The 12,112-nt window shown below is 43.5% G+C and overlaps 1 protein-coding gene across 3 annotated transcripts in view; it reads right to left on the minus strand.

The window, feature by feature from the left end:
* Positions 1 to 12,112, minus strand: part of STK17B (serine/threonine kinase 17b) — a 35,467-nt gene that overhangs the window by 12,839 nt on the left and 10,516 nt on the right. For 2 of the 3 annotated variants that reach the window (XM_034429817.3, XM_034429830.3), the window contains one exon: positions 6,334 to 6,546. In XM_034429817.3, coding sequence (XP_034285708.2) covers positions 6,334 to 6,546 — 213 coding nt within the window. Of the gene's footprint in view, positions 1 to 6,333; positions 6,547 to 6,634; positions 8,905 to 12,112 lie in introns of those variants that run through there. The other variant, XM_034429823.3, reaches the window with a different exon arrangement.

Below are 12,112 nucleotides of genomic sequence, written 5' to 3' on the forward strand. Positions count from 1 at the left end.
CGGACTGCCAAATTGTAGGGAGACGTCCCTGAAGATGGAGGGAAGGAGATGCCACTCACCTTGGTCCACTGTGGACCTGATGAGAAGATCCGCTCGCACGTTTGCTGACCCGGAAACGTGGGTAGCCCTGATGCACCTCAGGTGTCTCTCTGACCAGAGACCCAGGCGTTCGGCTTCCCGCATCAACCGATGGGAGTAGGTTCCCTCCAGACAGTTCACGTGAGCTTTTGCGGCCACGTTGTCTATCCTGACTAGGACGTTACGGTCCTGTATCTTGCCCTGGAAGGCTCGGAGGACCAGGTGCATGGCCCGAAGTTCCAGCCAGTTGATGCCATTGGTCAAGTTGGCCGGGGTCCACCGGCCCTGGGCAAAGTCAGAGCCCAGGTGAGCGCCCCAGCCAAAGAGGCTGGCATCCGTCGTGAGAACTAGGCAAGGAGGATCCCTGAAGCCCCGACCCTTGGCCAGAGCTGGGGAGGACCACCAGCGGAGCGAGCGGGAAACTTTGGGGGGAAGCTGAATCAGACAGGCAGAGCAGCTCCTGTGAGCTCGTTGGTATGGTAGGAGAAACCACTGCAGAGCCCTGCAGTGTAGCCGTGCCCACGGTATGATGCCTATGCACGACACCATCTTCCCGAGGAGCTGAGACAGCAACCATATCGAAACGGGCTGTCCCGTTAAAACCTTCCTGACCAGTGATCGCAAGCTGGTCAGGCGCTCTTGGGAAAGATAAACCCTGCCCTGTATTGTGTCTATCACTGCCCCGAGATACTGAATGCAGGTCGTCGCTACCAGATGGCTCTTGGCCTTGTTGATGGAAAACCCGTGGCTCTGCAGGACCTGAATGGAGGTGTCCTGTCGCGCTAGCCTCTCCGAACTGGATTGGATCAGGAGATCGTTCAAGTAAAACTGAATCCTTATCGGAAGTGTTCGGAGGTGGCTCGCCAGCACCATCAATTTGTAAACACTCAGGGAGCCGAGGATAGGCCGAAAGGAAGAGCTCTGTACTGGTAGTGACGAGTCGCATGGCAGAAGCGAAGAAATTTGCGGAAGGCCAAATGAATAGGAACGTGGAGATAAGCCTCCATCAGGTTGATCGATGTGAGGACATCCCCCTCCCTGATGCTGTCTAGGATGGTTTGCAGAGATTGCATCTTGAACCGCCGGTAAAGAATCCGATGGTTCAAGGATTTCAGGTCGAGAATTGCTCTCCAACCCCCCAAAGATTTCTGGATGATGAACAGGCGTGAGTAAAAGCCCTGTCTGAGTTGTTCCCGCGGAACCAGCTCAATGGCCTGAATCTGTAAGAGATGATTGATTGCTGATTCCACCAGGGGTCTCTGCGACCGATCTCTTGAAAGCGGGCATTGGAGAAATCTGGTCGGGGGCTGGAGAGGAACTCCAGGGAGAGGCTGTGGGCGACCGTCTCCCTGACCCAGGCATCCGAGGTCAACGTCTCCCACTGGCTGACAAAAAGTGCCAGGCGGCCTCCAATGGGAGGATCGAATGAGCTGTCAACGATATCTGCGGGAGGGGTGGGCCCTCCCCCCTCAAAAGGACTTGTGGCCCTGGCCCCAATGACCGGGACTGGACTGTCTGTCCTGGAACCTGTCCTGTCTAGGGAAGGAAAATCTCTGAGCCCTGGAAGAGGAAAAACCAAAGGTTGATCCTCGAAAGGAATGAAAGGAAGAAGGACAGGAGTACATCCTGCGGGATAAATTGGAAGAATTTTTCTTTTGTCCTTGGATTCAATAAGTAAGGGCTCAAGAGGAGGACCAAAGAGTTTCTCCCCCAAGTATGGGGAAGACACCAGGCGCCATTTGTTTTTGGCGTCAGCCTGCCACTGGTGAAGCCAAAGGAGGCGGCAAGAGATGACATTGGAGCCGATAGCCTTAGCGGCAAACCTGGAGGCGTTAAGAGTGGTGTCTGCTGAGTGCTCCGGGGCAGCCAGAATCTTGTTCACATCCTGATGAGCCCTTGTATCTGCCACCGGCAAGCGATCCTGCAACTGCTTGACTTACATAAGGGTAGCCCTGTTAAAGAAAGAAGCGGCTGATGATGCCTTAATGGCCCAAGCCGTTGCCTGGTGAGCCTTTGTCAGGGAATGCTCCAGGCACTTGTCCTCGGGCCGAAGACCTTCCTCAGGAGGGTCCGTAAGGACAGAAGGGGTCGATAAAGCAACAACCGGGGGATCCACTGCAAAATGGAGGAAATATCAGAAGCCAGGTTATATAGACGTCTGTCAAGTGTATTTGGATTAGGGCCCGAGACAGGAGCTGACCATTGGCGAGTGACAACGTCCTTGAACATCTTGGGGCCGGGAATTTCCTCAGCCTCAACGGTAAGTTCCTCAAACAAGGAGGAAGCAGAAGCCCCCCCCCACTTCACCTGAAGCACTAGATCTGGGCAAAGGGAGACCTAGCCGGTGGTGATCTTGGCCTTGTGGAGGAGAGACCTGGAGACCTGAGGTTTGAACAGGCCAATGAAGGAAGGCTGATCAAGGGAAAGGTCCTCATTATCCAACAACCCAGGTTCCCCTAAGTCATCTCCTGCTGCAGAACCCTGGCTGGTGGAGGCCCTAATGTAAACCTGGTCTTGTGCCTGTTCTGGGTCTACAGAAACCTGAGATTGGAAGGTCCCCTGGAACCTGGCCTGGTCTGAAACCCAAGAGCTAGTTCTACACTGCATTTCTGCAGCGATGCCTCGCTGTACTGCCTCTTGGATAAGAGCTGCTAAGTCATGATAATGATTGGGAGGAACTCCACTGCAGGCAAGGTTGCATCCACTTGAGTGGCAAGAGCCTCAGGAGGAGACTGGGCATCCCCTTGCTCCTGTAGCAACAAAGGGGCAGGAAAAGCCATTTGAGAAGGACAAGTCCCCTGGGCAACAGGGGAAACTTGAACAGGTGGTAGAGAAGGATTAAGGGCCCCAAATAAATAAGCGCTGGCCTCAGTCTGAGCAGAATAAGAAGTGACTGGATCCCCATCCGGGGACCAGGCTGCAGGAGAAGGCTGATTGGTCAGAATAACTGGCTTCTCCTGGAGAACAGCAGGTTCAGCAGCCAGGACTTTGGCAGAAGGGGAATGGTGCAATTCCTTTCTGGTGGCCTCCTTTATGGCCTTTCCTTTTTTTTTTTTTTTAAGAAAAAAGTTTTTTTTATTTTATGAACAAACAAATATACGATATATAATCTATCATTCATTGTATCATCTAAGTACATCTTTTCATTTCATTTAATGTAACATTTCCCTCACATTTACTTATCTGTTAATACAATTATCTGTCTCTCCGTTTTATATCCTAACCCAACCTTCAACCCCCTTTATGGCCTTTTCAATGATCCATTCAAGGGTCTTGTGCCTCTGGGATTCCGCTGTCTCCCAGGCTTTAGAAGCCTTTTGGGTAGAGGAAGGCTTGGAAGAGACAGCCCTCTTTTGTTTAGAGGGTCCCGGATCAGAGGAGCCCGCAGGCTCCAATGACGACTGGCTAGCCGAAGCCCACTTGGAGGGGCGAGCCGAAGACCTGGATGCCATCGAGGTCGCTGGAAAGGCTTGCAATCAGCCCGAGTTATGCCCAAAATGCCCCCCCGGCACAATAGATGACAATCAAAAAGGTGGCCGGCACGAGGCTCGATCCAAAATGGCGGCCGGTACAAGGGCTCAATCCAAAATGGCGGCCGCACGAGGGATCACTCAAATGGAGGCTGCCAGATAATTCCTTACAGAGGAAACCGAGAGGGAAGCAGGCTCCGTCAGCTGTCCGCTCCTAGGAAGGCCGGAGCTATTGGAACGGGCTTACCAAATTTATTAGTGCTGCAGGTCAACCGCCTGTCTTAATGCCAACTGCGCAGCGCTCCGGAGGCTCTGGAAACTGCCACCATTGCCACCGAGAAGCATGTGGGGAAGATACCCCCAAGGACACTGATTCAAGATCTGCCAGCCCGCAGATCCGCCGCTGTAAGGGACGGCCTTCAGCGGGCTCCGACCGAGGCCATTCTCGCTTGAAAGGGGGGCGGACCTCAACTGGACAAGCCGGGAGATACCACTCAAACCACTGATACGGTCCTCAGCGGTATCGGGCGTGAGACCTTCTCGCTGGAAAAGGCAGAGCTCTACCAGATCCCTGGGAGCCCTACAACCCTTCAAACCACAGAGAATAGCAATAGGTGAAGAAAATTCCAAATTACTGTAACAAAACAGTCAAGAATGGGCAGCTCAGCTAAAAACAGTCCATTCAGATCGACTGAGTCTGAAATCTGGGAAGCAAGAGGGAGAGTAGGAGCTTCACAAATTGCAGACTCAGTCCAGAACAGAAGACAGAGTTAACCCATTCCTGACTGCTGGCCCCACGCTCCAGTAGAATATGACTATATGTACTCTATGTGCATGTAGATCTGGGAGGGAGGGAGGGAGGGAGGGAGGGAGGGAGGGAGGGAGGGAGGGAGGGAGGGAGGGAGGAAGGAAGGAAGGAAGGAAGGAAGGAAGGAAGGAAGGAAGGAAGGAAGGAAGGAAGGAAGGAAGTTTAGAGACCGTCTATCTCTTCATTAAAGGGACTCTGCAACACCTTGTGCTGATGAAATAGTGCTGCTTCATGATTCCCAGTGGGCTTTCAGGTACAATGGAAAGATGCTGGTTGTCATCTTTAAGTCTACATGGTATAAGACAAGTTACTTGTGAGCTCACCTATTCTTAATGGTTTCTGCTGTGAGTTCCCTTGGTAAAGCTATGTTATCTGATGGGTGCCAGGAAGAATGTCTTCTCCGTCATAGTGACCTTATGGAATAGCTCCCATCGAGACATGGATGGTCCTGGTCTTGCTGACCTTTTTTTTTTTTTAATTTGATTTATATGCCGCCCTTCTCCGGAGAATCAGGGCAGCTTACAATGCGTTAAGCAATAGCCTTCATACTTTTGTATATTTATACAAAGTCAGTTTATTGCCCCCATAATCTGGGTCCTCATTTTACCTACCTTAGAAAGGATGGAAGGCTGAGTCAACCTTGAGCCTGGTGAGATTTGAACTTGCAGGCAGCAGATGTAAGTGGATGTTAATAACAGTGCTTTAGTCTGCTGAGCCACCAGAGCTCAGCAGATTAAACTTCAAGTAGGTCATAAAAATTTGGCTTCCTGGGCACTGGGGTCAGGATGTTAATAGAACTTTGATATATGTAAGAGTGATATGCTGGCAATCTATTTATTATGGGGGTGATTTTTCTTTTAAATGGTTTGGATAATTGTGTTGTTTATATCTCTGTTCACCATCCACAGTACTTACTGGTTAGTTGAATGGCAATAAAAATTTGCCAAATAAATAAATAAATCTAGAACAGTGAAATTGAGATTAGGAACACATGCAGAGTATAGTATTTGAAATTCTTTCCAACTACTTCAAATGGCTCTGTTCTGGGTCACATGAACAAGGAAAAGGGAAGGGAGTTGAGACCAGAGAAGTCACTACCATTCCAAACCACTGCCCAACTTTGTCTCCCAGGAGGATGTACTGGGAGACTTTTTCCTGGATTTATTTTTCCCTGAAGCTGCTGGATGGGATCTGGCCCATTCTCACATTTGATCTCTCTTTTGTTGCTCTTGACTTTATCTGTCATGCAAAGTTTAGTCCCATTCTGTTCAGTTCTCCAAGAATTGTCTTACAGTCACAAGCCCTTTTATATAATTTCTTTCCAATATTTTATTCAGTTGAAAAGAAAAAAAAGGTTAAGAAAGTTGGATTTTTAAATGTTTCTACAATTGTCTCCTTGTAAACCGCTATTAATTTAGGATCTCCAAAAATCAACTTCATACACAATGCTGAACTATAATGTACTGTTATATTTTAGCTGAGGATAATGTTTGAACCATTCATTATGGCTTAGCATGGATAAGAAAGTCAAGTTATTATGACTGAAATTGGTAAACTCAGCCAATAGGAGCCACTGACATTTCTTAATCTCTTGCAAGAAAGGAAAAATGGGCATAAAACAAACACAAGAACTGCCTAACAAATAACATTTGAATTTGCCTTGTTCTTTTAACATAGAGTTCCTATCATTATAAAACAGTTAATTCATGTTTTTATGTAAATTTGTATACTGAAGCAAGAGAACATGCACCACATATTAATTTGTAAATTACAACTGAAACTCAAAATGGAGAACACCAAAGTAAGGATAATAGTCCCACAGATAGGCAAGTAAGTCATTTCAACAAAGGGCCAAACTTAGAAAATACAAGAGATCCTCAAATATTGCTTTTCTGATTGTGTTCGATCAATAAATTCAACAACAAGCACATTAAAGGTATTATCATACACACTGAAGGACACAGAATATATACTTACTATTCCAAAACTAAGATGATTTCATTTGTTGTTTCATAGACTTCATGGAGATTTACTACCCGAGGACTTGGTTTTGTTAGTTCGAGAACAGCAATTTCATGCAGAATGTCTGCTTTGCAGTCTTGGCCTCTTCTCCTCTTTTTCAGAAACTTAGCTGCATATTCCTGGCCTGTGGCTTTCGCAATACATTTTCTAACCACACCAAATTTTCCTCTGAGAAAAAAAACCAGAAGAAATAACTGTGAAGTACTGTATCTCCCCAGCCCAATCAGAAGGACAAAAATATTTTGTAATATTTCACCCTTTGTTCTTTACAGATAGGAATGTGCAATGTTTTGCATCCATAATTTTATCTTCTGTAACGATTTATTTTAGATTTATTTATTTCTGCTATATGTGTGGCCTTCCAGATAGTCTTAAAATACGGTCCCAGCCTCCTCACATTGCCTGTATGGAACTGAACTGTATGGAGCTGGTATTCCAACATCTGGAGGATCACAGGTCATTCATCCTTGATGTAAAGCCAAAACAGAGTTCTTTCAACAAAATGTTTAGCTGTGATCTATATGCAACTCCTACCATAGGTTCAATTTCCTATCTCTTTGCTTCTAATTCATCATTTCTCGTAACTCAATTCCAATTCCTTCCCAAATTTAGATCCTAGAAACAAACTACATTTTGTAAAGAATGTGCTCAATTTAACTGATATAAATGGGGTATAAAGATGATTACCTTAAAATCATAACATCGCTTTTATACACAATTATCTTAATGAGTTCTCTATTATTAAAACAGGTTTCAGTAACCCCTTAAGATTTTAACAATTAAAATGTTTGTAATGACACTATTGAACATTAGACATTAAAATTATATTAAAACATATTGAGACTGTTAAAACTACTTTTCTGGACACTGAATATAGAGTGCAAATATAGTTATCAGATATATTAAAATGATTATTAAAATGGTATTCAGGACAAAAACATGAAATGATTTTATAGCACTTCAAATATTAATGCTTTACCCTATGTCAGTTTTATATTGGCAAATATAAATATTACAGTCACTGAGCACTTTACACCTCTATGAAAATAATAATAAGCTAAACCAATCAAATATTTACTTCAGTCATTAACCAGAATAAAAACATACAGGCTTTTTTTGAGATCTATGAGAAATACTACTCCCACCCAAATTCATTTAGAATTCTTTCCCAAATTTTTAAAACATATAATTTGCTTAAATTCTCCTCAGATTTTTAGTTTGAAGGGGTCTTATATTTTTTCAAAACGAAAAAACTTCTAGAATAAAATTGTGATAGCTTTGCAACAATAAACTTGCATGACTTTTGAACTGGATGTGAATAGTTTTAAAATCCTGATTATGTTCCATCAAGCTATTGTTGATTCTTTACCAACCACATAGATAGATTTTCTCTACGATGACCTTTCTGTAACCTGGTTTTTAAGGTCTACCAGTGGTGCATCCATTACCACTATCAGTGCTGTTGGTCATTTCTCTTTCTTTCCACCATTCCCAGAATTAGAAAGTTCAAATTTTAGAAAGCTTTCTTCAGAGAGCTGGATCTTTGTATAAAGTATCCAAAGTGAGGTAATCTGGGCCTGATCATTTGTGCCTCAAATAAGATCCTTGGGTTGATTTTTTTGATAATCCATTTCTTTGTTTTCTTGGCTATGTTTTTCTTAGCAATTTTTTCCAATACCACTTTTCAAAAGCATCAGTACTCTTTCTATCATGTTTCTTCAAGATTCAACTTTTGCTTCCATAGAGTGTTACAGGGAATACAACCGCTTACACAACTCTGATCTTTGTAGACATAGACATATCACAGCATGTTCCAAAGGGTTCATGGCTAATCTGTGGCATATTTCAAGATTACTTGTTCCTTTGGTGTTGATAGTTTATCCTAAATGGCAGAAGCTGTCCACTATTTTGATATCATCATTGTCAGTTCTAAGGCTGGTTCTTCCACCTGTTATCATTAGTTTGGTATTCTTTATATTTAATTTCAGTCCCATTTTTCACTGTGCACTTTTATTAGAGGAGTTTGCAGATCCTTTGATTTTTTACTATCAGGGTAGCCAAATCCTTGAGCAAATTATATATATTGGCTTTCTATTAATAAAGTGAAACTTGGCCCAAAACAGATTACATCACTGATGGTTTTTGTTTTATCTTTTCTTAATTACCCTTTGTCAAAAAGTAAGTGCAGAGGAACTAAAATGACTCCTGCAGAATTCTTATGACCCACTTGCCTGTATACACATTTTAAGAGCATTGAAAAGGAGGAGTAAACAATTAAAATCAGGAAAGATTTGAAATAGAAGAAAGGGTTGAAGACGAATCCCATCTTTGGTGGAGATTAAAGACCCCAAATAGTGCTATTGATAAGCATACCTTGATAGATAAAAAGGTAAAGCAAAATTAATGAACTGGGCAAGTTCAAACAATAACTTTTCTGATAAAATATAAAAGTATATCTCAAAGTCTCCATACAAAAAAACAATCCTCAATTGCTAGTGAAAAAAAACCATGGCATTTTTTTTCCTTACCACTCATTTCACTGTAGAATAAAAAATGTATGCTGGTAAGCTTGTGTTTTTAGAAGAAAACCACATACTGTTTAAAAACCAAGTTGACCTTTCAGAAGTAAAGAAAAATGTATTCCCTCAGCCAAGTTAAGAATGTCTGAAAACCAGCATTTTTATTTTAGCACAGAAGTTTATAGGAATGCTCAGAAATACAATACTAAGATTAGACAGGGAACAGAATCAGGAAGTTAAAATTTTTGGAAGATAATTAAATGAAAAGTATATGCTGTGGGCACCAAAATCTTTCTAGCTAACCCACCCATACTTTAAAATATTTTTAAAACCTTACTCCACCTATATTCATAAAGCTTAAGACAATAAAATGCCACCAGGAAACACCTAAAATATCTAACTAAAACATTCTTGAAATTAACTTTTACCGGGTAAGATCTACATTAAGAGAGTTGTGAATTAGCTTGGGAAAATGTCCACATTTCAAGGACAGCTACTGAGACTACTCCTACACAAGTAATCACTAATTTTAAATTTATGGCCAAGTTGAACTGGAGTGTGGAAAGGGTAGAATTTGTAAATCTTGTATATGTAAAATATATTACCTTAAAAAGAAGTTATTTTTGTTCTCTGAAGTTTCTTCCTGATATAAATACACATCTATTTTGAATGATCGTATTTCAATTAACAAATAAAATGCTCTAATAAAATTATGCAAAAGTTTGAGAACAATTTGCAAGTTCATGTTTGTTTTTTTCAAAAAAAATTCAACAATTCTCATAGGACTCTATTATAAAACGATTAAAAGAAGAATTTTCCAAGTAAACACACAAAAGAAACAAAAGGTCAGCAACTGAATTGTGTACTGAAGAACAAACAGAATAGTTACCACAAAGAAACATAACTTTAAAATCTCACCTATTATTTCAAGGTGACTGGTTTTTTACAATGTAATGTGAGCCAGCAAAATTCAGTAATGTAATAAAGCTTGAATTTTCTTTAGGTAATTATTATTATTGCTTCATTATACATTAGGTGAAATTAGCTCAGTAAAGTTGTTGGCACTATTACAAAAAGAAGGAACTACTTCATTCTCCTGAAGTCAACCAAACATAACATATGCATTAGGGTTGTGCAATGCTTGTCATTTGATTAGGTAAAAGAGCTTTGAAGAACATGGAAGAAAATACATTTATGTCAGCAAGTATGCATTCAACTTGCCATCAGTTCCTATTCAATCTAAGGCAGAAGAGGAATTTTGGTACGCTAAGCTAAGCTAAGCGTACTGAAGGTCACATACCTCACACAAACATTGTAAGCAAATTTCAGGAATTTTGCATGGAAATTATAACCAGAAACATTCCACATTTTTCATAGCTGTTCATGAGGCATAAGTATATTGTTCATTTTTTGCCTCACCTACCCACTCCTGATTTCTCTTCCTTTGATATGACACCCATCTGCAGACATCTCTCTTTTTTTTTTTCATTTTGGCTACCTTCAAATTTATAATATTTCAGATAAAGATTTTGTTTATAAATGTACATATCTATCTCAGGCATTGCCAGATGTAACTTTAAGTCACATGGAGATTCAACACTCATTCATTCTAGTTGACAGTATGCACATTAATATTCCACAAGATCGCTCAATACAAATGCAAGTGACATAGGCAAGTTAGAAATCTTTAAGTTTTTTTAGTCTTAAACTAAATACTAGTAAGATGGAGTTATTGTTTGTCCATCAAGTGTCTTTAGACAGAATGGGACTACTCCTGAAGAAGCAATCTTTTGACCCAGCAGTTCTTCTAGCAGACCAGCAGTTCTGCTAGAAGAGGTAGAAGCTGTGGCTATGAGGTTTTTTGCCAGCCTCAGCTGGTGTGCCAGTGGCAACCTACCTAGAGGAGAGGATTCTGCTTACACTGGCTCAAGCACTCATTGCCTCCTGCTTAGATTACCTCAGTGTGCTGTATATTTGGACGCCTCTGAACATCACCAGAAGTTGCAATTCTGACTGATGTTCATTAATGGGAGTGCATTATACCAGTCCTGAAGGCCCTGAACTGGTTATCAATAGACTTCCAGATCTAATTTAAAGAGCGGATACTAATCTATATCGTAAGGCCCTACATTGGCAACTATGGTCAGTTGGGCTTGTTGATTGCGTACCTGTCTCCCAGCTGCATATCAACAGCCCTGCCCAGGCTACTCGACGCCCTCTCGGGGCTGGTGGTGGCGTTTCCCAGACTTATTGTTCTGGGGGACTTCAATCTGCCATCCCTGGGTGCGGTGTCGGGGGTGGCTCGGGAGTTCATGGCTTCCATGGCAGCGATGGACCTGACTCAGATTATTCAGGGCCCGACTCATGGGGGGGCCACATGCCCAATCTTGTTTTTGTCTCGGAGTAGTGGCGAGTGAAGCTCAGTGGAGGATCGCCTTCGATTTATCCCCTGTCATGGACCGACCACTATCTCCTTCAGCTAGGCTTACGTTACGTCGGCCCTCCTCGCTGGGAGGCGGAATCGACCATCTGGTTCCGCCCCAGGCGCCTGATGGACCCTGAGAGATTCCAGACAGAGCTTGGGATGATCCCTCTCTCTCTCTCCCACGCCCCAGCCACGACCCTGGTGGAGGCCTGGGAAGAGGCTGTTGCCGGGGCTCTGGACCGGGTCATTCCTTTGCGGCCTCTGACTCGTCAGCTCAGACCCCGGTTGGCTCCCTGGTTTACTGAGGAGCTCCGGGGGATGAAGCGGCGTAGACGAGGCCTAGAGAGCTGTTGGAGAGCCAGTCGTTCCGAATCTGACCGATTCAGTCAAGGTCAGCCACACGGGCCTACCTGGTGGAGTTGGCGGCGGTAAAGCGCCACTACTTCACCGATGTCATCGCATCCGCAGAGAATCGCCCGGCTGCCCTGTTCAGGGTGTCCCACTCCCTCTTAAATCAGATGTTGAGGGAAGACCCTTTACAGGGACGAGCCAAGGAGTTCGGTCAGCACCTGTCGGACAAAATCGCTCAGATTCGGGACGGCCTGGACAGAGTCAGACAGGGGTGAGACAGCGGGTCTTGTGCTTTGGGAAGAGTTTGACTCTGTTACCCCAGAGGAAGTGGACAGGATCATGGGGAAGCTGAGTGCAGCCACATATGTGTTGGACCCGTGTCCCTCCTGGCTGGTTTATTCAGCCCGGGAGGTGACACGAGGCTGGATCCAGGTGGTAA

Source organism: Pantherophis guttatus, chromosome 1, assembly GCF_059756535.1.
Source record: "Pantherophis guttatus breed Tessera chromosome 1, ASM5975653v1, whole genome shotgun sequence".
NCBI classification, from domain to species: Eukaryota; Metazoa; Chordata; class Lepidosauria; order Squamata; family Colubridae; genus Pantherophis; species Pantherophis guttatus.